Source organism: Lagenorhynchus albirostris, chromosome 2 (assembly GCF_949774975.1).
Source record: "Lagenorhynchus albirostris chromosome 2, mLagAlb1.1, whole genome shotgun sequence".
In the NCBI taxonomy this organism is placed as follows: Eukaryota; Metazoa; Chordata; class Mammalia; order Artiodactyla; family Delphinidae; genus Lagenorhynchus; species Lagenorhynchus albirostris.
The window spans coordinates 29,442,392-29,469,970 of NC_083096.1; the positions used below are offsets into that span (position 1 = coordinate 29,442,392).

General features: G+C 35.0%; 1 protein-coding gene and 1 non-coding gene across 2 annotated transcripts in view; both read right to left on the bottom strand.

Moving 5' to 3' along the window:
- Positions 1 to 27,579, bottom strand: part of WDR64 (WD repeat domain 64) — a 153,624-nt gene that overhangs the window by 47,002 nt on the left and 79,043 nt on the right. Inside the window, exons 14-15 of the mRNA XM_060142078.1 lie at positions 26,401 to 26,576; positions 17,768 to 17,944 (exon numbers count right to left, since the gene is read on the bottom strand). Coding sequence (XP_059998061.1) covers positions 17,768 to 17,944; positions 26,401 to 26,576 — 353 coding nt within the window. The remainder of the gene's footprint in view (positions 1 to 17,767; positions 17,945 to 26,400; positions 26,577 to 27,579) is intronic.
- Positions 12,665 to 12,766, bottom strand: LOC132516521 (U6 spliceosomal RNA). The gene has a single exon (XR_009539354.1). It is a non-coding gene; the product is annotated as a U6 spliceosomal RNA (small nuclear RNA).

A 27,579-nucleotide genomic window follows, 5' to 3' on the forward strand; every position in this document is an offset into this window, starting at 1 on the left:
GTACTTTTTTGGTACCTACTATGTTAGGTTCTTGGAATATACAGCCAAACAGAATGTCGGTGACCTGGCAAAACTTATAATACAATTCAAGAATTCAGATAAAGTGTTGATTACTGTACAGTTTTTTTTTTGGAGAGTTATGTTTTATTTGACAGACATACTGAGGACTTCAAGCCCAGGAGGCAGCATCTCAAGTAACCCTGAGAAAACTGCTCCAAGGAAGTGAGGGGAGAGCTAGGATATATAGGAGTTTTCCAACAAAGAGCAACAAAAGATTACTGTTAATAGAAGAAAACCTAGATATCTCAATTTAAAGAATTTAGTGCTTTTCTATATGCGGGAAGATGCAAGAGTCTGGACTCACTGAGATCATTCCTTTGATATACACCTCAGCAACCTGGGGCCAGTATCCAGTGTTTTTACATCCTGAGTTTCCTCAGGGCTCAACTTCAGGAGTGGCTGTAGTCTGATGCCTGCTAGATGGCAAATATTCTTTGTTCCCTTCCTGAGTTCCCTCAGGACTAACCAGCTCACCATCAGAGATGACTGCAATTATTGATGACTGTGATATATTTTTTACTGATATGGCAGGACATATTTGATTCCTTAGTTCCTCCTCTTGGTCTGAAATTTGAGCGATACTTGGGAGACATTTCATGACCAATTTTTGTCCCACAGTGCTCAGAGTTTCTTCCCAGATCAGGCAAAAATTTTTGTTGATATGTCACTCCAGGTGCTAATTTCTGGATTAGGCCCTGTTGATAATTACAGATTCTCTGGATCCTCTGTCTTACTAGTCTATTATGATTCATGAAATGTTTTACCTTTTTGCTTCTTCCTATACCTAGAATCACACTATTACTAGGTCCATCCAATCTCTACAAATGACCCAATTTCATTCCTTTTTATGGCTGAGTAATATTTCATTGTGTATATGTACCACATCTTCCTTATCCATTCATCTGTCATTGGGCATTTAGGTTGCTTCCATGACCTGGCTATTGTAAATAGTGCTGCAATGAACATTGGGGTGCATGTTTCTTTCTGAATTATGGTTTTCTCTGGGTATATGCCCAGGAGTTGGATTGATGGGTCATATGGTAATTCTATTTTTAGCTTTTTAAAGAACCTCCATACTGTTCTCCATAGGAGCTGTATCAATTTACATTCCCACCAACAGTGCAAGAGGGTTCCCTTTTCTCCATACCCTCTCCAGCATTTGCTGTTTGTCGATTTTCTGATGATGGCCATTCTGACCAGTGTGAGGTGATACCTCGTAGTTTTGATTTGCATTTCTCTAACAATTACAATTACTTTATGAGTCGTAAATGTGATCTATGTCCTCAAGATGTTTAGCTAACATCATCAATTTTGTTGGAGGCCTGGTGACAGTAAGAGACAACAACCTTATAAAATAGACAGGATATAAGTAATACAGCTAGTAACATTGACAAAGTCAATAGTGCAACAGGGAGACACAAAGCATAAACAACTTGGAAACAAAGAACAAATTAAAACAAATATTATAATCCAGTTGCAATAAACCATCAAGTTCACAAGAGAGCCACCTGGAGAAGCCAAATTCTGGATTAATCAGGTAGAGAGAAAAAGTTAAATGTTTCATCTTTTTTTACAAAGGTATACTTTATCAACTTGTTGTAGGACATAGCATAAGAAGAAAGATTTTTTTGGAAAACAAAGATTAAAGCTAGTATATTTTACAAAAAGTCATAACGTTATAAACTATAATTTTTAGTTCATTTGGTCCCATGAAATTAATTTCTGTTGATCTGGATGAAGTCATCAGATTTTCCATTAGAGTTTTGTCGTTTGTTCCTCAGTTCAGTGGTGTTATCTAAAGGCTATCAGAGACTTATATTTGTTTAAAACAAGTCCATTTTATGAGTCTTCTTTAAGATCCTCATTTTTGTAAAAGCATCAGAGTAAAATAATGATTGTCTATAAAAGACAAAACTTAAAATAGCATGGTTAAAGATTTGAATACAATGCAATTGGCAAGAAACTTGGATATTTCTGTGACATATAACATTTTAAGATAATCACTAGAATTATGACTGATAACATATCAGAGCATATCAGATTTTAGGAATTTAATATAAATTTTGGAATATGTGTATTAATGACATTTATCCATACATTATAAGCCAAGGTTCATCTCCAATCACTTGGCAATGTTCTTTAAGTAATTTAACATACCAAATAAACTTAATTAGTTTAATATTTCTCTCGGAGATATCTCAGGGTTCCTTCAAAGCCCTTCGAAGCAACCCAGGGTCAGCTGGAGGCTAAAAGAACTTTAGTTAGAGTTTGATATTTAGGAAGTTTGTTAAAAATATAAAAAAGGTTTTAAAATGCAACAGGATCATAGGTCACTGCAAAACAATACTTATTCATTTAACCAAAGTCACAAAAATATTAAAAACAAAACAAAACAAATACAGATCACTTAAGGGCACAGAAACTCACACAATCTGTTATCAAAAAGGAGCACTCTAAGAAACTTTTTTCAAATTCCAGTCTTGTACTAGCTTACCTAACAACAAAATCCATTAACTTAATTAACTTCAATCTAAAATTAGTTAATCCTGAACATGCATAAAACTTCAGAGTTCCTTTCCATAATCTCTCATCACTTTCTGTATCCATATTTGTTCATCCCTTATCTTTCCATCCAAAAACAACTAGCTCTAAGACATACTTTCCCCCAGTAAAATGTAATTCCATTCCTCATAACTTCTTTACTGAAAACACACATTCTACTTTCCTACAGTATACTGGAATGTTTCCTTATTATTCCTATTCACTTTAATTACATGTTTAAATGAGAATCCTCAACTCTTAAAAACCTTAATTTCTAGTGAAAACTAAGAGGTAAGCAATTATGAACTGTATTTTACGTTAGCATTCTGTAGATTGGTAAACATAATACCAGTGATAATTTCTTAAAAAACATTTGTTTTCTTATAGAGAACATCTCAGGGTGGCACCAAACATATTTATTTATAGTCCTAAATACCTTTAGTTTCTCTGTTTAGTAATTGATGTCTCAGTATCTTATGTTACTGAGAATCAGCTAGCTGGGAATCACCTAGCTATTTAATAAACTTCCATCACTTAAATTAAGCAACACTAGAACTTTGTTACCAAATATCTGGAGAGATCACTTTAAGTAGACATTTCTAAAATATTATTATTTTTAAAGTTAACCAAAAAGCTTTTTATCTCAGTTAAATTTACTACAAAGTTTTATCATATCAAGTTATTTTTCTTGTAATAGATATAATAAGGTCTTATATGACTTCTATTAAACCTAGGCACAATAAAATATTATACTTAATGTTGATGACTCTAAAGACATGTCTATTAGATCAACAGATTTTAACTTTAATACCAGGTATCAACCTAATATTGAATATTTCCCAGTTCACATGAACCTGAAAGTCATTTTAGCCAGTTTCTTTACTATTTAATTTGTATGTGCTTAGTTTAAAATTGAGCTCTTTATAAATTCAATTCTGAAAATACCTTCCAGAGGTAGAGCTATCTCATATGTATAATGTGTACACAGATATATAAACAGGCAAAGCTAGAGATCTCATGGCTTCACTAAAAAATAAATAAATAAAAAACCAGTTATGAATCAGGTATTACAATATAAACTTACTAGTTTACAAAGAACAGTTGGAAGACATTAAAGTTGTTTGCTCAGATGACTAAGGCTTTACTATTTGTAAAGTTTGGTTTGAATTTTAAAACTGTGACTTTGTCATTTTTTTCCTCTTGGTGTCAGGTTCTGCCTTATTGAGCTAATTAGGCTCAGTCTCAGCTCCTTGTGACTTGAATTTACATTCTGGTTTGTAAAGATTTGCAAGAGAAAGACAGTTGCTTTTAATTCCCCAAAGAACAGGTCTGTCACCTAATGGATACTAAAAGATTGACTTGCCCAGCTATATTTTATATCAGTGAGAAGATTTCTAACTAAACTGAAATTTATGAGCTCTATGTTCTAGAACATTAGAGTTTAGTTTATCATACATTCAAAAGCTTGTATAAGGCATTCAGCAAAGACCTTCTTTCTGAGTTTACAAGTTAAACCCAGAGCAAAATCACTATTTTTATTTTTATTAGCTCTTGAATGTTAGTTTCCAGGTTTTACTTTTTGTATGGCTCAGGTACCCCTATCGGTTTCCTTTAATATGTTCAATTAATATTTCCTGAGGGGCAGCTCTATATGCCTTGTCTTATAATACTGATAGGGACAGAGTAAAGGGACAAACTAGATGATTAAATAGTTAATCCCACTAGGGGATTGTAAGTAAAGAAAAAATATGGGGGACCCCTGTAAGTTGATGATCACTCAAGAAAGTAGGTTTGCTTAACCACAAAACCAATCAGGCTTGCTTAGCAACAAAACCATGCAGCAGAAGCATGAGACACGCCCCAAAACAATAAAACAATTGTGGCATGAGACCCACATCTTGCCCAGCAAGCTCAGTAAGTTATAATCCTTGGGACATGTTCTCTACACACATGAAAAACAATAATTTATGGAAAGGTGACATTTCAAAGTGAAAGACCCTCATTGTACTGAGACATGGAATAATTTTTCCATAGTGCCATGACAGTCCCAGCTTGACCATATAGGGACAAGAAAACTCCCCTGCCCATCCTGGAGGAGGAGCTGATGATGGAAGCTTGATGTCTACTCAAGAATGAGGAATAAGTTGGTCTTTTCCCCCTCGCCATTTTTCCTTTGATTATAAAACTGTAGCCCACTATGTTCTCGGGGCAGCACCCTCTCACCCACCCACTTGTAAGCCTCACAAGCTTCCTATGCTAATAAATCACTTCTTATCTATCACTTTGCCTCTCACTGAATTCTTTCTGCACTGAGTCATAAAGACCTGGAGCTCTTCAGAGCCCCCTGAAACACAACCTAGTGATTCAATAACACACAGAGGAAGAATTCCCAGTGAAACATGCCTATCCTGCAATATAATTAAATAAAGAGACATAACCATCTTACATAAAGCCCATTTAAATATATCAATTTTATACACTTTCATCTCAATTCTGTCACTTTTTATACCTTTAGTTTTCATTAGGATCCAATCAACAAACTTTGATCTTACAGGAGGTATTCTAGAAGTTTTTCTTTCTTTTTATTCCCTGCCCATTTAATCTATTTTTATATAAAAGGCTCTGGGATCCCCAGAGAGGGTTGAGCCAAGGAACTCAGGTGCTTTGGCCCAACTGTTGCCCCAAATACTTGCTGGTCAGATATCTCAGTGTAAATTTTTTTCAGCTCTTAATATATGTATATTTTAAACTGGGATAAGTAGACTTGTTGGCTTTTAATGTTGAGGACCTGTAGGGAGTCCTTTTTGGCCCATTTAACCTTAGGTAATCACATAAATATTCATTTTATTTATCCCATTTTAAATAACTATCTAAAGATTTCTTTATTCATTTGAGATGTCTTTTTAAAAATTTCTACCTTGCTGGAAAAAGTGTCTAGACTTTCTTACATGTTCTTTTCCTGTTAACATTAATTTATTCCAATGTTTTTATTAACATCTGTAAGAGCTATTGAGAGGAAGCAAAGACCACAAATAAAGCTTCCCAAATCTGTTTTTCTTTGTTTGATTCAAGCTAAGGAAGTTCTTAGGTTAACAATTAGATATATTTCTTTTTTCCACCTTTAATTTGATTTTTGTTTTTATAGGTACCAATAAAACAGCTGTTTATAATGAGAGCACTCTAGAAAATCCACCAATTTAGAAGTTTCTTCAATTTAAAGGATCCGTCATTTGGCCATTAATGAAATATTTTAACAGTGATTCAAACCAATAAGATGCAAGAGGCTTCCCTATAAGAGAGTGGAGAAAGATGTCACCTAAGTAAGATCCAGAAAGTTTACTCTCAAAAATAGTATGGCAGAGGTCAGGTTTTCACACACACACACACACACACACACACACACACACACACACACACACACACACACACACACACACAGAATGCTCTAGGAAGATCAGCTAGAACATTTACATCTCCAAGATACAGAAAGAGAAATGCAAGTTCCCTCTAGAAGGCCTTTGTTTAAAGTCAGAACTCTGAAAAGATACTTTTGTCAAGCCAGCTTTTTAAACTTAACTTCATATGCCATAAAAGAGCCCCCTTATTTTTAGAGTAAGATTTCCTTTAATTCCCAATTAAGTAAGTACTTGTAAGTTTTGTACATACATAAACCTGGCTGGGGGTATTAGTTGGAGGCTGGCAATCTGTCGTCCATTTTCTTTTGTTCTGAAAACTTTATTTCCCATTCTGAGGTGAATTTGTTGAAATAAAAATTGCTAGTGATGATCATGTGCAATGTGATGATTGTGATGATCATGTGGTGGGCCAATTGCTGCTTGAGATCTTAACTCCTATAGGCTTTTGCCCCAGAGTTGTTTCAGCCCCCTCTTACATTTCTCAGGTTCTCCCGGTGGCATATAAGACCACCATGGGTGCTCAGATCACGGGATGGCCAGTTCTTATTCACATCCCGGGTTGAGCAGGTTGTTAATTAAATTAGTGGGTTTCCCTATAGGACAGCTGCATGGTCTTGCCTCCACCATTCCTGCAAGTTTCTCACTCACCTGAGAAAGCTGTTGCCGGCCAGGAGGAGACAGTCTGTTCTTCAGAGTTCAGAAGCTCTTATAAGATTTATGTTTTATTTCAACAAACTCTATTAAGGTAGCCAATTCAAGGAAAAATGACAGGTCAGTCTTCCCCCTAATTACTCAGTCCAGTCCAACCTTACTCGGTGTTTAACTGAGCAACGTCTTTCCAGTCTTTAAACTGAGGATAAACCACTCAGTGTCTAAACTGAGCAAAAATCTTCCCAGTGCCTTTTACACTGAGGGTAACCCAGGTACCTCTTCTTGAAACTGAGTTTCAAGGGTAACCTACTCCTCCAGAGAGGAGTTTAACACCACCGAATAAAACTTAGGATCATCAACCAATAATGGGAGAGCCTAGAACCAGGAGAGGCTCATCCGAATTCATCTGGACTCCCCGAGGATGCGAATAGGCATGAGGTCTCTGCTGGTACCAAGGCTGCAGATCCTCGTAGAGTTCAGGTGAAGGAAAGAAATCAGCTCTGGGTTCCTTATCCATAGTCACCATAAATGTCGACTAAAAAAATACAGACACAATCTAAAAGTTGAGAGTTATGTTTTATTTGGTGGACATACTGAGGACTTCAAGCCTGGGAGGCAGCATCTCAAGTAATCCTGAAAAATCTGCTCCTGATTACTGTACAATTTGAAAGTGCTATATCAGCGATATAGGCAAGACTTGGGAACATCTAAATAAGATTAGAGGTCTATTCTTATCATTGTCAATTGCTCTCTCTTTCCTGAAACTTCTTACTCTCTTGACATGCTCGGCCCTGGACTTTCTTGGTTTTGCTTGTGTCTATATAATCCTTCATTTTCTGTTTCTAACTCAGTACCTTCTTACTCTACCAACATCTTAAATATTTATATCCTTAGAGTTTACCTCCAGCCCATTTTCTTTTTCTTTTTTTTTCTAACTCTCTCTGGGCAATCTCATCCTCTTATGTTTTATTTATTTTTTTAATTAATTAATTTATTTTGTTGCGATACGTGGGCCTCTCACTGTTGCGGCCTCTCCCGTTGCAGAGCACAGGCTCCGGATGCAGCAGGCTCAGCAGCCATGGCTCACGGGCCCAGCCGCTCCGCGGCATGTGGAATCTTCCCGGACCAGGGCACGAACCCGCGTCCCCTGCATCGGCAGGCGGACTCTCAACCACTGCGCCACCAGGGAAGCCCTCCTCTTATGTTTTAATAATCATCCTCTTACGTTAATGACCTAATAATCTAGTCCAGTCCTCTCCCACAAGCTTCAGGCTTATATATCTAATTACTTAGAAATTTTACAAGTATCTCAAAGTTAATATGTCTAACTTATCACCTTCTTTAAGCATGTTCCTTCATTCTATTCTATATCTTATTGGGTAGCACCACTTCCTAATTCATCATGCAAGTTAGAAATCTTGGAGCTGTATTGATTCCTTTTTTTCTCTCAGGACCTTCTCCTGACTGCATGGTATCCATTACTAACTAATCAATTGCAAGTTCTGCTACTTTTATCACCTAAATATTTTTGGAAACCTCTCCTTCTACCATCCCCACTATCATGGTCTTATATCTTTTAACTAAAATGGTACCTTATTACCTGAATCTTCTGCCTTTAGTCTTGTCCATTTGAATCTGCCATTAAAGCAGCATCAAATCTGCTACCACAACACAAATCTGATCATGACTTTTCTCATTTAAAGCCTTTCAATTGTTTTCCATTTCTTATAGGATATTCAATCTCCTTAATAACACTGAGAATGATCCAGGCTCTACCTCTCTGTCTGTCTCCATCTTCTACCACTTATTTCAGGCACACTGAAATACTTGTAGCTATCCCTAGAAAACCATGCAATTTCTTACCTCTGTGATTTTTTAAATTTATATTTTTATTGAAGTATAGTTGAATTACAATGTTGTGTTAATTACTGCTGTACAGCAAAGGGACTGTACACTTTAGGGTCTTTGCTGCTTACTGATTTTCTTTCTGGAAGATCTGTCCATTGAAGTCAGCATTAAAGTCAACTACTATTATTGTATTCCTGTCAATTTCTCCCTTTATCTCTGTTAGTATTTGTTTTATGTATTTAGGTGCTCCTATACTGGGTGCATATATATTGAGTGTAATATCCTCTTCTTGCACTGATCTTTCTTTGTCTTTCTTTAGGGCTTTTTTAAAAAAATGAAGTATAGTTGATGTACAATGTTGTATTAGTTTCTGGTGTACAGCAAAGTGATATATATATATATATTCTTTTTCATATTCTTTTCCATTCTTTTTCATATTCTTTTCCATTATGGTTTATCACAGGATATTGAGTATAGTTCCCTGTGCTATACAGTAGGACCTTGTTTTTTATACATTCTATATATAATATAGAATGCATCTGCTAATCCCAAACTCCCACCCAACCCTCTCCCACTCCCCTTTCCCTTGGCAACCACCAGTCTAGTTTCTATGCCCCTGATTATGTTTCTGTTTCATACAAAGTTTCATTTGTGTCATTATAGATTCCACATATAAGTGATGTCATATGGTATTTGTCTTTTTCTGACTTACTTCACTTAGTATGATAATCTCTAGTTGCATCTATGTTGCTGCAAAAGGCATTACTTCATTCTTTTTAATGGCTGAGTAATATTCCATTGGATATATGTATCACATCTTCTTTATCCATTCATCTATCAATGGACATTTAGGTTGTTTCCATGTCTTGGCTCTTGTAAACAGTGCTGCAATGAACATTGGAGTGCATGTATCTTTTTGAATTATAGTTTTGTCTGGATATATGCCCAAGACTGGGTTTGCTGGATCATATGGTAATTCTATTCCCAGTTTTCTGAGGAAACTCCATACTGTTTTCCACAGTGGCTGTACCAACTTACATTCCCACCAACATTGTAGGAGGGTTCCCTTTTCTCCACACCCTTTCTAGCATTTGTTTTTTGTAGATTTTTTAATGATGGCCATTCTGACTGGCATGAGGTGGTACCTCATTGTAGTTTTGATTTGCATTTCTCTAATAATTAGCAATGTTGAGCATCTTTTCATGTGCCTATTGGCCATTTGTATGTCTTCTTTGGAGAAATGTCTATTAAAGTCTTCTACCCATTTTTTGATTTCTTTTTTTATATTGACCTGTATGATCTGTTTGTATATTTTGGGAATTAAGCCCTTGTCAGTTTCATCATTTTCAGATACTTTCTCCTATTCTGTAGGTTGTCTTTTCATTTTGTTTGTGGTTTCCTTTGCTGTGCAAAAGCTTGTAAGTTTGATTAGGTCCCATTAGTTTACTTTCATTTTTTTTTCTGTTGCCTTGGGAGACTGACCTAAGAAAACATTGTTATGATTTATGTCAGAAAATGTTTTTCTTATGTTCTCTTCTAGGAGCTTTATGGTGTCATGTCTTATATGTTTAAGTCTTTAAGCCATTTTGAGTTTATTTTTGTGTATGGTGAGAGCGTGTGTTCTAAGTTCATTGATTTACATGTGGCTGTCCAACTTTCCCAACACCACTTGCTGAAGAGACTATTTTTATCCATTGTATGTTCTTGCCTTCTTTGTTGAAGATTAATTGACCATAGGTGAGTGGGTTTATTTCTGGGCTCTCTATTCTGTTCCACTGATCCATATGTCTGTTTTTCTGCCAATAGCACTTTGTTTTGATTACTGTAACATTGTAGTATTGTCTGAAGTCTTGGATGGTTATGCCTCCTGCTTTATTCTTTTTCTTCAGGATTGCTTTGGCTATTCTGGGTCTTTTATGGTATGATATAAATTTTAGGATTATTTGTTCTAGTTCTGTGAAACATGTCGTGGGTAATTTGATAGGGATAACATTAAATCTGTAAATTGCTTTGGGTAGTATGGCCATTTTAACAATATTAATTCTTCCAATCCAAGAACATGGAATATCTTTCCATTTCTCTGAATCCTCTTTTATTTCCTTTATTAATGTTTTATAGTACTCAGCGTATAAATCTTACACCTACTTAGTGAGGTTTATTCCTAAGTATTTTATTTTTTGTGTTGTGATTTTAAAAGACATTGTTTTTTTAACATTCCCTTTTTAATATTTCATTGTTGGTGTAAAGAAATGCAACTGATTTCTGTATGTTAATCTTGTATCCTTATCATCTACATATAATGACAATTGTAACTTTTTCCTTCCAGTTTGGACACATTTTTTTTTCTTGTATGATTGCTGTGGCTAGGACTTCCAATACTATACTGAAGAGCAGTGGTGAGAGTGGGCATCCTTGTCTTGTTCCAGATTTTAGTGGGAAGGCTTTCAACTTTTCACCGCTGAGTATTATATTGGCTGTGGGTTTGTCATAAATAGCTTTCACTATTTTGAGATATGTTCCCTCTATACCCACTTTGGTAAGAGTTTTAATCATGAATAGATGTTGAATTTTGTCAAAGGCTTTTTCTGCATCTATTGAGATGATCATGTGGTTTTTGTGTTTTATTTTGTTGATGTAGTGTATTACATTGATTGAATTGTGTATGTTGAACCATCCTTGTGAACTTGGGATGAATTCCACTTAGTTGTGGTGTATGATCTTTTTTATGTGTTGTTGGATTCAGTTTGCTAATATTTTGTTGAGAATATTTGCATCTATATTCATCAAAGATATTAGCCTGTAATTTTCCTTTTTGGTGGTGTCTTTGTCTGATTTTGGTATCAGGGTGATGGTAGCTTCATAGAATGTCCTTGGGAGTGTTCCCTCCTCTTCAATTTTTTTGGAAGAATTTGAGAAGGATTGGTATAAGTTCTCCTTTGTATGTTTGGTAGAATTCACCTGTGAAGTCATCTGGTCCTGGACTTTTGTTTGTAGTGAATTTTAAAATTACAGATTCTATTTCAGTTGCAGGGATCAGTCTGTTCAAATTATCTATTTATTCTTTTTAAAAATTTTTATTTATTTTTTGGCTGCATTGGGTCTTTGTTGCTGCATGTGGGCTTTCTCTAGTTGTGGTGAGTGAGGGCTACTCTTCATTGTGGTGCATGGGTTTCTCATTGTGGTGGCTTCTCTTGTTGTGGAGCATGGACTCTAGGCATGTGGGCTTCAGTAGTTGTGGCACATGGGCCCTAGAGCACATGGGTTTCAGTAGTTGCAGTGCATGGTCTCAGTAGTTGTGGTACACAGGCTTTGTTGCTCCATGGCATGTGGGATCTTCCTGGACCAGGGATCAAACCAACGTCCCCTGCATTGGCAGGTGGATTCTTAACAACTGAGCCACCAGGGAAGTCCCTATCTATTTATTCTTGCTTCAGTTTTGGTGGACTGTATGCTTCTAGAAGCTTATCCATTTCTTCTAGGTTGTTGAATTTGTTGACATACAATTATTTGTAGTATTCCCTTATGGGTTTTTATATTTATTTTGTATATCTGTGTTCTCTCTCTTTTTTTCTTGGTGAGTCTGGCCAGAGGTCTGTCAATCTTGTTTATCCTTTCAAAGAACCAGTTCTTGGTTCTATAGACTTTTTCTGTTTTTTTTTAGTCTCTATTTTATTTATTTCCTTTCTGATCTTTATTATTTCCTTCCTTTTGCTGACTTTAGGTTTTATTTGTTCTTCTTTATCTAATTCTTTTAAATGGTATGTTAGGTGGTTTTAGATTTTTCTTGTTTTTTTGAGGAAGGCCTGAATTACTCTGAACTTCCCTCTTATAACTCTTTTTGCTGCATCCCATAGATTTGTATGGTTGAGATTTCATTGTTATTTGTCTCAACGTATTTTTTAATTTCCTCTTTGATTTCATCATTGACCCATTGGTTTTTTAGTAGCATTTTGTTTAGCCTCCATGTAATTGCTTTTTTCTCATTTCTTTTTCTGTTGTTAATTTCTAGTTTCATGCTGTTGTGGTCAGAGAAGATGTTTAAGATAACTTCTATACTCTTAAATTTGTTGAGGCTTGTTTTGTGCCCTAGTATGTGGTCAGTCCTAGAGAATGTTCCATGTGCACTTGAAAAGAATGTGTATTCTGTGAAAAATATGGAACACTTTATGAATTTGCATGTCATCCTTCTGCAGGGGTCATTCTAGTCTTCTCTGTATCAGTCCAATTTTATTATATCTGCTGTCAAGCAAGCACTGTGACATTTTTTCCATGTTACTCCTCCCCTTGGGATTCACTTTGTCTTCTCACCTCCCCTTAGAAACTCCCTTTCTGGGCCAAGCTAACTCTTGATTGTTCTTAAAGAACTAATTCAGCAACTATCTTCATCAGGAACCTCCTCTTCTTTCACCCCTGCACCCTGGCTCAACCCTCCAAGTTCTCTGCTACAATCCTATAATGCAGTAGTGCAGGTACCATACCTCATTAAACTTTGCATTCCGGATGCTAAGAATAGTGCTCGACACATAGTAGGTGTTCAATAAAAAGTGCTATTGATATATACAGTGACATAGACAAATCTAAAAAACATATTAAATAAACTTTAAATATATACTGTATGATTTCACTTACATGACATTCTAGAACAAGGAAAAACAAATCTATGGTGAAAAATATTAGAACAGTAGTTGTCTTTCAGTGAGGGGCAAGTATTGATGGGCAGGGGCATCAAAGTGGTTTTTTTTTTTATCTTGATAAGGGTTTGGATGTGTATATTCTTATTCAAATTCATTGAATAGCATACTTAAATTCTGTGCATTTATTATTTGTAAATTTCACTAAAAACACAACACCATAAACAAAGAGTGAACTCTAGTTAAAGATATATATACTGAAGTGTTTAGGGGTGATATGTACTGATATCTTCATCTTACTTTGAAATACATTTTTAAAATAAGGTGGATTGAAGGGTGAATTGAGGATGGATACATGAATACATCTGCAATGAGGCAAATATTGCAAAATGTTAAGAGTAAATTTTAAGTGGAGGGTAACACTGTCAACTGTTCTATATTTTTGAAATTTTTCATAATAAAATGTTGAGAAAGAAAAACTTATGAACCATGCTCTCTTCAGAAGAGAAGTTTTGTATATAATTGCAGAGGCTTTTTAGATCCCTGGAAGTCCACCTATGAACAGATTATCCAAGGATCCCAGGTTAAGGGCTCTGGTTCTGTGACTCTGAGGATCTATTGTTAAAAACTTGTCAGAGAACACTTCTTTTTATCTGTGTGGAATACAAGATTGGTTCCTTTCAGTCTACTTACAATTTTGAAATTCAGAGAATATCCTGTAAAAAAATAGTCTGATGATATATTTTCCTTATTTAGATTTTTAAAACAACAATTAGAGCAGCAAGAAAAAAGTTAACCAAGTGATGTCACCAGAGCAAGATAAGAAGCTTCCAAAAAAACTGTAAAAACAAAAAGCTGAAATTTTATTAACTGACATTGGAAAATCTAGTTAAGATTACATAATGTAAAAATGTTGAAATAATAATTAACCAGAAAAAGTGAACAATTTTGTGACCTCTTGATATGACCCCAAACTTACCCTTTTTATTAAAATCTTGGAGAAGTTAAAACACCTAGCTATTTTTAGATAAATGAGAACATGAAATACTATTGGATTCCCTGAGTGGAGCCTGAAGAATATTTGTGATTATACCCAAGAGTAGTTTCTGATAAACTGTTGAACCTCATCTACACCCAGCTGCTCAGAAGTTAGAATTGCCATGGTAAAAATGACCATACACAAAATGAAAACATAAATAAGAAACTGGGAAATAATATTTGGAACTTCTATCACAAAGGACTAATATTCCTAATGCATATTCCTAATTATTTATACACGTGTGTATGTATTTTTATATTCCTAATATATAAAGAACTTTTTAAAACATTAGAAAAGAGTAATTTAGATAGAAAAATAGACAAAGAATAGACAAGTGAGGCATATACATAAAAATATGCTCCACTTATTCATTACAATAGAAAAAACATACCAACTTACAATTTCCACCTATGATATTTGAACAAATCTAAAAGTTTGACACGGTACACTCTTGGTGAAGCTGTGGGGAAGTAAGCACTCTCATACGTTGTTAGTGGGAATATAAAATTGTGTAACTGATGTAGGGGAGAATTTGGCATTTACTTTGTGATGCAGCAATATCTCTTCTAGGAATCTATTTTAAAGATTAGATTCAAAAATTTGAAATGACGTATGCATAAGGCTATTTGTTACAGCATTATTTATAATTGCAAAAAAATTGGAAACTACCCAAATGTTAACTCATAGGGGACTAGTTGAACAAACTATGGTACATCCAACTAACTGAAATAACATAGAGTTTTCAAAAAGAAAGATGAAATATCTGTACAACTATGTTCATACCTGCAGTAGCCAAAATGTGGAAGCAACCTAAATGTCCACCAATGGGTGAATTGTTAAATAATATGTGGTATATACATACAATGGAATATTATTTAGGCTTAAAAAGGGAGAACATTCTGACATATGCTCCAACATAAATGAACCTTGAAGACATTATACTAAGTGAAACAAACCAGTCACAAAAGGACAAATATGGTATAATTCCACTTACATGTGGTACCTAGGGTAGTCAGAGTCATAGAGACAGAATGTAGAATGGTGGGTGTCAGGGGCTGGAGGAGGGGGGAATGGGGAGTTATTGTTTAATGGGTATAGAGTTTTGGTTTTGCAAGATGAAAAGGGTTCTCTGGGTGATGAGGGTTGCACACAGTATGAATGTACTTAATACCACTGAACTCTATAACTAAAAATGGTTAATATGGTAAATTTTATGTTTTGTGTATTTTACCTTAAAATACACATCTTTTAAAAAGATGAACATTTCTATGTACTGTTTATAATGATCTCCAGAATATATTATTAAATAAAGTAAGCAAGGAATATAAGAATATGTACAGTATCTTAAAACTTGCTTGAGAAGGAGTGAGGGGATACACATAAGGATAAGTATTAGATTATATTTTTAAAAAACAACATTGGAAGCATAAATCAAAAACTTAAAAACAAAAGATTAACTATAGATTAGGAAAAGAATAGAAGGGACAGGAATGGAAGTTAGAATAAATCTTGTTTTGAAGATCTGATTTAAAATCTATTCAAATGTTTTACATAATAATTAGACAAAATTAAATTTTTAAAAAACAATACATTAAAAATGCAATAAATTTTGTTGTGTATAGAGTTGGTGGCACAAGAAATTATTTCAAATAATTTTAAAACATAGTAATTTGATTGCATATTCCAAGAGATATGTACTCTAAGGACAGAAACTACAAAGAAGATAAGATAATTGTTTCAGCTATCATATTTCTAGTTATTTTATATTTTTCCAAAACTATAATCTAACATACTATAATATAATGTACTATAATACAATATAATATGACATAAAACCCTATATATTATATAAGATACATTATATAAATAATAGGATAAAGCAAGTAAGTAATTATGTTAATGTCATTAGAAACAGAGATTTTCTGTGAGAGAAAAAGATAACAAAAATAAAATCAGTAATGCCATATTATTTTAAATCTGAATGGGAATATCAGTACAAGCTAAAGATGTATTTTCTCTTAAATTTTTTTCCTAGCTCTGTCCATTGAAAAGTTCTAAAAACAAGGATCAATCTAGTGACAATAAGCATCTCTAAAACTCAGTTTGTAGTTTCTTAATACTATTTTAATGATTAATCTCACTAAAAGAATTAAGATTTCTTGGTAAAATGGTGGATTGTAGATCTGGAACAAGAAATTAACAAAATACGCCTGGAAACTTGTCACACCTGGAAGCTATCCAGAACTACTAGAGTCATGTTAAAAGAACTCAAAAGCCTGAAAAGTGTCCAACTAGCTTGAGATGGGATGATTTGAGAATTAATTAATAATGCAATAGACTGAAACAAATCAAGAATATTTAAATTTATGATTTGATAATGATACTAAACAAATAAAATCCATTGACCACTGTTTTGGAGGATGCTAAGGAACCCAATTTCTTATTTTGAAAACTGATAAATGTAAGGAAAGAATCAATCAGTTACTTTGATTTCCTATCTGAACTATACCTCAGTGTAACCAAATAGTTGATAATAGATTTTCTTTTTTGAATTTTATTTATTTTTTTATACAGCAGGTTCTTATTAATTATCCATTTTACACATATTAGTGTATATATTTCAATCCCAATCTACCAATTCATCCCACCACCACCATCCCCCCACACTTTTCTCCTTTGGTGTCCATACGTTTGTTCTCTACATCTGTGTCTCTATTTCTGCCCTGCAAACCAGTGATAACAGTTTTTCTTTAAAGACACATTCCAGCTAATAAATGAATCAGAATGTTAAGATGGCAACTCTGAATGAAATAATAAACCTAGGTAGTGGTCATCAATGGCTGATCCAAAAAAAGAGAATCAGTATTATGTGAATTTTGATGGAAGTACATGACATCATGTACTGTAGTGACCTCCATGTACTATAGAGTCTTATTTTTTTTTTAATCAAAGCTACATGCACCAGATATAACTACCAGGTTAAAGGAAGTAAAGAAGAACTTTTAAATTCACCACAAGGGTGCAATCAGCAAAATCTGGAAAATGAGAAACCAGGTACCAATTGTCCAGTATCTTCAAGAAATAATTTACAAGGGGAAAAAAAGAGATATGGAAAGATAATTATATATTAAAAAAGACTGAAGAGACATCAACCAAATGCAACAAATGGGCCTTGATTAGATTCTGGCTGAAACAAATTGTAAGATAAACAAACTGTATGATAAAATCTGGGAAAACTGAAAAATGTGATGTGATTATATTAAAGATCTCTTGTAAATTATTTTAGAAAATAATGGTACCATTGTTTTGTTTTGTTTTTGAGTCATTACCATTCAGAGATACATACTGAAATATTTAGGGATGAAATTACACAATGTCTGGGATTTGCTTCAGAATAATCCATCCATTGACAGTGGTCATGGGAGAGTGGTAGGAATAACGAGAAATAAGTTTGGCCATGCATAGATAATTTTTGAAGCTGGGTGATAATACATAAAAGTTCATTGTATTATTTTCTCTACTTTTATATATGTTTGTAAATTTTCATAATAAAAAGGAAAACAAATCAAGAAAAAACTTACATCAACATATTGAGAAAAGTTTTTCTCCACTATCAACTCCACATCTGGGAAAGGAATAGCCATACTCCTATCTTTAGCAGACATCCTTAGATGCACAATGCGATTCCCATTTTGTAGGACAGGCACAACATCAGGCAGCTCCCATATCACCGCAAGGTAAATATCATCTTCCTTACCCTTTAAGAGAAATCCAGTGAGTACATGAAAAATTCAATTAACTGTTTTATTTTGAGCTGTTTTAAAGATATAGAGAAAAATAGAGCAAACAGTGATATACCCACCACTCAGCTTTATCATATCTTAAGCACCATCTATCCCTCCCTAATATAATTCCTCTTTCTTCTTTACTCTCCAGAGGTAACAAGTACCTGAATATGGTTTTAGTCATGAAAGTTTATATACACACACTCACACACACACACCCCATATTCAGGTTTTAGTAATATATATTGGGTAGGCCAAAAAGTTCGTTTGGGATTTTCCGTAGCATCTTAACATCTTTCTGGCCAACGCAATATATATTACATGATATTGCTTCCAGGCTTCTAACTTTTTATAAATGTTATCAAACTGTATGGATTCTGCTTCAACTTGCTTGTTTCACTTAATATTATATTTTTGAGATTTATACAAGTTATTACATGGAGCTCTAGTTCATTTATTTTTAACTGCTTTATAGTATTGTATGAATACACTATAATTTACTTATCCATTCTCCTACTGATGAGTGTTCCGGTTGTTGCCAATTTTTCACTGCGTTTTTTTATGGACAGGTGCCATATTTTCTTGAGCATGTGCCTGGTGTAGAATTACCAAGTTGTAAGATATGCACACCATCAACTTCACTAGGTATTGCCAAGTGGCTCTTCAAGGTAGCATCCATTTCCACTTTCACCAGGGGTAAATAAAAGCTCTCCTTTCTTCACATTCTTGCCAAAACCTCGTTTTACTTGATTTTTAAATAATTATTTTTGACTGTCTGATGGGTTTAAAATAAGACATTTAAAAATTAATTTTAAAATTTGTTAATTACATTAATCACATTTTTCTAATTTAGTAAGTTGAACTTTTTTTTTCATGTATTTGTGAGGCATCCAGCTTTCTTATCTGTCCTTTGTCCATTTTTTTGTTGGGCTGTTTCTTTTTCTTTTGGATTTGTGGAGCTTCTTTCGGTATTCTGGTTCCCAATCTTTTCTCAGTTACCTGGGGTGCAGTGGTCTTTTCTCAGTCTGTGATTTGTCCTTCTGCTTTGTTTTTTAAGGTAAATGTTTGTTTTTAATTTTACTGTAGTAAAGATATCTTTGTGATATCTCATCCATGAATATGGTATATCTCCATTTATTCAGGGTGTTTCTATGTCCTTTAAGATTTCCCACACCCCCACACAAAAATCTTGTATGTTATTGTTAGATTTATTTTAGGTACCTTAGATTTTTGTTTGCTGTTGTATTTATTTATTCTGTTTTCTAATTGGTTATTATTCATGAGATGCTCTTAGCTTTAGAATTTTCAATTTTTATATGGAAATAAAGGCCAATTTTTGAAGATTGGTTATTTTGTGAGCAGAGCAGGGATCTTCCTTAGTTGCAAAGCAGCTGTGGTAAAGTGGGGAGAATATTGGTCTAGGCATGATGACAATGTGTTTCTAGTCTTAGTTCTAGTGAGAACTTGGGCAAAGTGTATAACTTTATGGGGCCTTATTTTCCTTAGTTAATGGATAAAAGTCCTTCCATTTTTTAAAAAAAAAACTTTATGATTCTAGGTGTAGATCTAATATCTCTGTTATATCTATGTTAATTCAAAAGTATGAGCCAGTGGTACTCCCACATACTAGTTGATTCTTTGGTTAGCATTTGCACCATTGTGGGAGTAGAAGGAATCTCAGCAATATCCAAATAGTGATCTGATATTGATATACTGAGTAATAGCTTATTTAGGGTCATGGGCCCCCTTGATGGGATGAATTGGCTACAGTGGTTTTAATAAGTTTAGCTGGTTTCAACTGAACCACTTAGGAAGGTGGTTATCAGACTTTCTGAATTCATAGAGCACTAAATTTTAAAAATATTTTAAAAGATTGATTTAGAGTTACTAACATTTAATTTTGCTAGGAAAGAACATCGGGGAAAGGAGAGAGAAAACTCTATTATCATCATTTTATGAAAAGAAAGGCTATTTTAATACAAAAAAGTAAAAAAGATAAAATCTTATAATTTTTGAAGTAAAATTAGGTTTATGAAAAATTATTCTTATTTTATTCATTTCATCTCTAATTGGTGAAACTTTTTATCTCAGATAGGTATTGACAAATAGGCCTTTAGGAATTGGTGCTCCAGAAAAACAGCAGTTCATATAATGCTAAGGGCATGTATTATGCTAATTGCTTCACAAAGAAAGGTCTTTTGCTTTAAGGGACTCACAAATAGGGCTATATGAGTAGACACACAAAGTAATGTGGATAGGAAGGAAGATCAAATAAAAAGAAATAAGTGGGGTTTTAGAATTTGAACTATTGGGGGGGGTTAATAAAAATCTCTGAACTCCCATAGTGCTTTGTTCATAATGTTAGAACAGTAATTTCTAATCAACCTATGGTTTTGTCAAAAAGGGTTTTGGGGCAAATTTATTCCAAATTTACTAAAATTTTTATGTACTCAATACAATTTTATCCTCTTAAAACTGAAATATGAAAAACTATACTGTTTTCTTCTCTGTGGTCTATGAAGTTTTATCAGTGGGTCAGTCAATTTAAAATCTGCCCTCCCATTACATAACTAAAGGACCTTGCCCAGAAAAACTAGTATAGCAGTGATTTGTGAAGAGATCAGGCAACTGCACAAACATTTTTCTGAGACTTGAGAAAAGAAAACTAAGAATATAAGTACAAGAGAGACATGACATTTTAAACCATTAAAAACTGGTTTGAAGACATTAAAAAGAAGTACATAAAACTTATGGGGTCTCTACTTTACTTCATAATGCATTAGCAATGTTTCCTGAATAACTGAATGTGATACCTGAAGAATTTTTTGTTTTCTTTGTTTGTTTGTTTAATGCAGCTGAGAGTCTTGGAAGATAGAGTTTTGTTTCATCTTTTCTCCACTCTACTCCCAGCTTCAATGTCAGGAAGGACAACCTTCCTGCCCTCAACAGTTTCTGGGGACAAGCAGAGAAATGGGGTTTAGAGTTTGGGGAAAGAAAGTTATCATGGGCCTGTTCCGCCCTGAGCTGAATAAAAGCCTGGGAACCCTTATTCAGGGGGAGACTCCTAGGATGGGATTTAAGCATGGTGGTTCATCTGCAAATATGCTTAAATCCCCAGAGGTGTGTGTGGAGGGGACAATGTGTAGCATGGCTTATGCCTAGTTTCCCTTTCTTCCAAGGAAGTAGAGGAGTAGCTGAACAGGTGGACTAAGCCTTCTGTACTTTAGAAATTGGGAGAGTGAGAAGAGAATGGGCTTCAGAAAAGCTTATTGCCAGTGCCTCGACAGGGGACTGTTGTGGGGACTGCTAAACCCCAGCCCTCAAGAACACCATGGCTGTACATCCCACCCTTTGGGATTATCACATTATGCAATTTTCTAGTAGCCAAATCCCAGTGAGCAGAAGAAGAAATGTAGTTCAGTAGGCCTAGAATCTAGAGAGTAGAACAGACAAAACATGCAGAACAGATCCCAGACTAACTAGAACTGCTGGGAAGTATGATAACTTGAGCAAAACTGAACAGTACTTAAGGGAGTTCAAAACAGAAACAAAAACCAACACAACGTGATCTTCAAATTTAAGAATTTGGGGGCTTCCCTGGTGGCACAGTGGTTAAGAGTCCGCCTGCCGATGCAGGGGACATGGGTTCGTGCCCCAGTCCGGGAAGATCCCACATGCTGCGGAGCAGCTAGGCCCATGAGCCATGGCCGCTGAGTCTGCGCATCCAGAGCCTGTGCTCCACAACGGGAGAGGCCACAACAGTGAGAGGCCCGCGTACCACAAAAACAAAAAACAACAACAAAAAAATTTAAGAATTTGGTTAATGAGCTGAAGGAGAATCAACACCTGTCTGAGACTTGAACTAATAGCCTAGCAGTAGAGAAAATACTTCAAAACAGTTAGCAAAACTAAAATGAAACAAAAACACAGAGGAAAATATAAGAGATTTGGAGGACAGATTCAGAAGACCTAATATGCAAATAGTATGGGTTCCTGAATTAGAAAAAAAAACAGATGCCAAAGAGACATCTAATACACAAATCATAATTCAAAAAATCCCCTGAGCTGGAAGAAATACCTAGGACTTCAGATTGAAAGTCTCCTGTGGAATTGATGGGAAAAGATATACACATAGGCATAGACTTTAAACTTCAAGACAAAGAAAACATCTTACAAATTTGCAGAGAGAAAGAATAAGTTGCTTACATAGGAAGACACAGAGAAGCTTTGGACTGCTCATTGGTAACACTGTCACTTCAAGACGGTGAAGTTACATATAGACTGAATAAAAGGTCCTGTAACTCAAGAATGCCAAAATATTTCCCAAGAGTTGGTGCTGATTTACACCAACATTAGCAGTGAATGAGTAGTCACATTGTTCCACAGCCTTGCTAAAACTCAGACTTACTTTTAAAATCAGTCTATTGGGTGTATTATATCTATTCAAATTCTAACTTAAAGTTACTAATAAAGTTTAGCGGCTTTTCATGTTTATTGGCCTTTTGTGTTTTCTGTTTTGTGAAGTGTCTATCTTTTTTCATTTTTCTATTGAACTGTTTATCTTACTTATTATCTAAGAACTTTGGATACTAATCAAGTTGCAAATATTTTCTATAATTCTACTCTTGTCTTTTTGCTCTCATTATGGTGACTATTGATGGAGAAATGTTATTAATTCAAATAAATTAATCTTTTCCTTAATAACTAGTGATTTTAAAATATCATTTAAGATATTTCTTTATCCTGAGTTCATAAAAACAATCCTCTTAATTATCTGCTAAAAACCATATTGTTTGTTTTTCAATTAATGTCTTGAAGTCATTAATCCACAAGGAATAGTCTTAGAGATCATGAAATCATGAAAATTCAAGTTCTTTTTTTTTCTCCCTGTGGGTATCTAGTTGCTCAAAAATGATTTATTGAAAAGTATATTCTTGCCACAAATATCTGCTATGCCATTTCTGCTGTATATGGATTTTTTTGTTGTTCTGTTACTCTCTGTGCCCAAACTTGGTTGTCCTGTTTCCTTATGAGCTTAATTATGTTACCTATGGTCTGAGATGAAGTTGTCTTCCTCCAGAATGAATTTGTGCTTGTTTCTGCCAGGTGCCTGGTGGAACTACCAGTATTGGATCACCTTAAACCAAGTTCATAGCTAAGATTTCCTTGACCACCTAAGTACTGCAAATCTAGGCGGCAAGCTAGGTTGCAAATGCACATGAGATCCTACCTGTGGTCAGTTTCTCAGGGACAGGGTTTGTCTCATCTTGTTTTGTTTTCCTACTCTTCTCCCTTGTTCCCTGCTTGGCTCAGTGTGAGGGCAGTCTTTCCTGGATTGCCCCTAGGAGGTTGGCTTTTTTCTTTCTGGTTCACCCTAATCTTGATAGTGTGATTTTGGGTCCCAGCATATTGTGGAGTTGGTATTAAACTCCTTGCCTTACACAGGCCCTGAGCCTTGACTTCTTTTGCCCCTTCTAATCTGGTGAGTTTTCAAAAATTGAACCCAGTTTACTTTGGAAAATGCCCTCAGGATGAAAGTAGCAGTGGTGTTTTGGTTCTCAATTTACCTTTCTCATTCTCCACTTTCACTAAAATTTTGGTCTGCTATTTACTTACTATATTGTCATCTCTTTAATGCTAGTTAGGAGATTTAGAAAATATATTATCCAGAAATTTTCATGGTTTTCAGTGGAGGATTGGTCTGAGTAATCTAGTTCACTGATATAGAATCCTGGGATTTAGAAAAAATATGTAGCATATGTGGAGCACACAAAATGTTTCTTGAATTGTGTTGAATTTAATTGGAAATCTGAGGAAAGAGAAATCTTCCCTGACTCCCAGATTAGGTTAGGCACCACCCACCATCATTAATTTCTATAGCACTTTGTGCAAGCAATCATAACACTTGTAATAGGCGGATCAACATTAGTCTTTCTTATTAAATTGTAAGTCCCATTGTGAAAGGGGGATATCTTTCTGGTTCATGGTAAACATTTGGTAAATGATCACTGAACAAAACAAGTGAATGAAAGTATTCTAGAAAGTATGTAAATCAGACCATATTTACTTTAAATTGGCAGATAATAATAAGTGATAAGTAAATAATAAGATGTTAATAATAATAAGTGTATTTTCAACATTATCCTTATTGTAAAATTCCCCTGTCCAACATTAATAAAAATACCCTAAAATGCTCCATAGATTTACTATTGTATATCTTACAAGGGGTTTCTTATATTTCTTACATTTCAGTCCTTAGTGAGCACCTACTCTGGGCAGAGCAAAAATACAAATATGAATAAGACGGGTTTTCAGTCCTCATCAAGTTAAATCTATAGAATTCTGGAGACATGGAAAATAATCAAAGTAAAAAATGCTACAATAGGACTAAAAGCAATTTTGATGTGAGAACAGCACCATGCTACTTTTTGCAGTTTTTAAAAAGGAGTGTTTATAACAACAGACATTGTCTGTTAGGAAGGGTATCTTGATGGTCAATTGCACTAACTTAAAATAGGGAAATTAATACACTGTTGCATTTTAGACTATATTACTAAGAAGTTCCTTTTTACAGCGCCATTTTTTAAGGGAGTAAGTGAGCTTGTTTTATTTATTACTTCTTTATTTATTTTTTAAACATTTCAGCAATTAAAGGTTCTGAGGGCTAAGTTGTTGGAGATGAGTTTGGTTTTATTTCATCTCTCTAAAGAGAAAGTAGGTTGGTAGACCAAGCCCTGATAAAAGCAAAGTTGGCAACACGAATGACACTGCATGAGCTGGGGCTGGGGGTGTGCATGTGTGTGTCAGGACCAGATGGTAAGAAGATGGGAAATAAAGAATAAGAATTCCAGTCTAAGGCCGTCTGTTGAACAAATGGTAAGCTATGAGAAAGACTAATGCCATCTCTAGCCAAAACTTTATTTGGGGCCAAAATTACACTTTCCTAATGACCCCCTTGCTTTGTGTCACTTTTTAGGTTCTTCCTTCACAGGCTGAAAACCCACAAGTGCTAACTACATGCCCCAGTTTTCAGGAATAATGCTACCTGCAAGTTCTGTTTTCTGAAGGAATGTGTTTATGTTTAGACGATATTTAAACTATTGCTTTATTTTGTCAATTCAGCAAAAAATAATCAGACCAAATTCTCGTTTAGAGATGTGTTGACTTGGCTATCAACTTGTTTTCACTTTCCTGCAAATTATTTAATACATAATTAAACAGAATTGTGTTGATGCCACAACTGTTTTTCTCTCAATTATCTAAAAGGTCATTAAATTTTTCCTTTGGTCTATATATTATTCAAGTTTTAACTTCATTTCTCAGTATTTCATTTTATTTATTGAGGAAATTGAGTTCATCAGTAAGAACTCAACATTCCGAACAGGGTAGAATTACAAAGTAAATCTTTTAAAGGAAATTTACAACTATTTCTTTCCACTTTAGAGCTTCCTTTCTAGCACAGTGCCATTTTGGATTGCTCAAACAGCAAAGAAGGATTAGTTGAATCAAGAAAGTTTTTCACTCCTTTTTTCCAACAGTAGGGCTGTCAGTCATCGTAATCAATGCTACCTTAATGCAAGACTTTTTTTCTGATCTTAGCTTTCAGAAGGGGAATAATAAGGGCAATGAATCCCAGAGTTCTAGTCAGGGAAACATCCACTTCATAGCCAGGATAAATAATCTAATTTTCTTTTTTATTTTATGTTCTATAAATTTTTATTGATTTTTTTGGCCACGCCTCACAACTTGCAGGATCTTAGTTCCCCGACCAGCGATCAAACCCATGCCCCCTGCATTGGGAGTGCAGAGTCTTAACCACTGGACCACCACGGAAGTCCATAAATGATCTAGTTTTCATTTAAGAATGAAGAAGGCATTAGTGTTCTTAGGTGGTAATAGACTCACAGGAAAAAATAAATTAGTCTACCTCAATCTCTGTAAAACAGCCCTGAGCAGATGGCATTATTAACTATAAAGTAAACAAAGTAATTTTGGTGGCAAACTGAAAAAGTGACTTGAGCATCCCTGAATGCATTATGGGTTATAAGGTTCAGAGAGGAATCATTGCTCCCTTTCACAGAGTCTGCTGGGAAGCAGCTCTGCCAGTGAATTATCCCCAAATGAGGGTATAAACCATGTCAGAGGTGGCAGCTGTATATACATTTAATCTTTTTGATACCCACTCCAGAGGATCCCAGCTAATCCCTTCAGCAAACACTGGATGGGCAGGATGCTATGGCTGAGCAGCTATTCTTTTTTGTTCTTTGCTTGGACCTGGGCAATGTTAAAATTAGGAACATCCTAGGAAGGTTGGTGGAGAAATACTATCCTCAGCTGGCTGGCAAGAGAGGATTTAAATGGGGATTATCCACACCCAGTTGATTTTCCCAAGAAGAGCATATAGAGTATATAAAAATGGGATTGCAAACCTGGATCATTTTAATCTTCCCATTGCGCTCCAAAGCGAGGATCAAGTACTGGTGTTTTTCCTGAGCTTTCAGGAAAATCAGGCGTTGCAGCCAGTGCTCTTCCTCCTTCCAGTCTTTCCCTTCTGGTAACACTTTCATCTCTTGCCCGCTGCCAAAGTCCCAGATTTTAACTGTTCCTGAACACAGAGAGAAAAGACTATATTGGCAAAAGTAATGTATAGAAAGAATGACTTTTATCTCACAGAAAATTGATCTAACTGAAAGCTTTCTGCAACAGTTTATCCTAGGTTTATTTCCTACTGAGACTGCTATATGAGTCTCTCTAGCATTGCTGTGTACCAAATATATTTCTGTATGCCTTAATTTGTCACAGCCTGATAAAAAATAAACAGGACCAGCCAATGTCTTGAAATTTGCAACTGTTTTCTTTGAAATTCTCAGACTCTCCTGTCTGAGCTTTCTGTCTTAAGTGGGTCTTTTCTGTCTTTATTCTCCCAATGCCTTCCAGTTTGCTAAGTACTCTTCAGTATCTATCATCAATCAATCTATCTATCTATCTAATATCATGTCACAATGATTATTAATAGTCAAAAATCACTCCAATAGTGTCATTTCCTAAGGTGCTAACGTGTTTTAGGACTAGCTCCTACTGGTAACAAAAGGTTTAAAAGAATGCCAGCAGGTAGGAAACAGTCAAGCTTTGAGTTGTTTTTTTGTTACATAAGAAGGAAATGCAGAAAGAGTGTCATGTTTCTTCCTACATTTGAAATCGTACTTTCTTTATAGTTAACTTCATTCATTTAGGAGACCCTGATGAAGAGGCCAGGTGAGATGATAGCATACTTGTTGAATGCCTATTTCTGCGTCATTACTCAGTGTACACTGATAATTATCTTCTAACATGGATTTTTATAGCGACCTCAGGGTTAAAAGCTAGTGTACTGCCCTTCACAGTACTTTTCCTCCCCTTCCTTAACCCTAACCTCAACCCCTTCCTCCTGCTTCTTATCTTCCAGTTCTAATCCTGCTGGGCATCCAGAATGTTTTCACTGTGCTGTTTTCCTTCCTTTATGCTAGGTTCCCTCCATCAGCAATACTCACAACCCCATCATTTTTTTTTTCACTAAAAACATTTTTAAACATTAATTAAATTCTCCCTATATACACAGCATGGTGGTA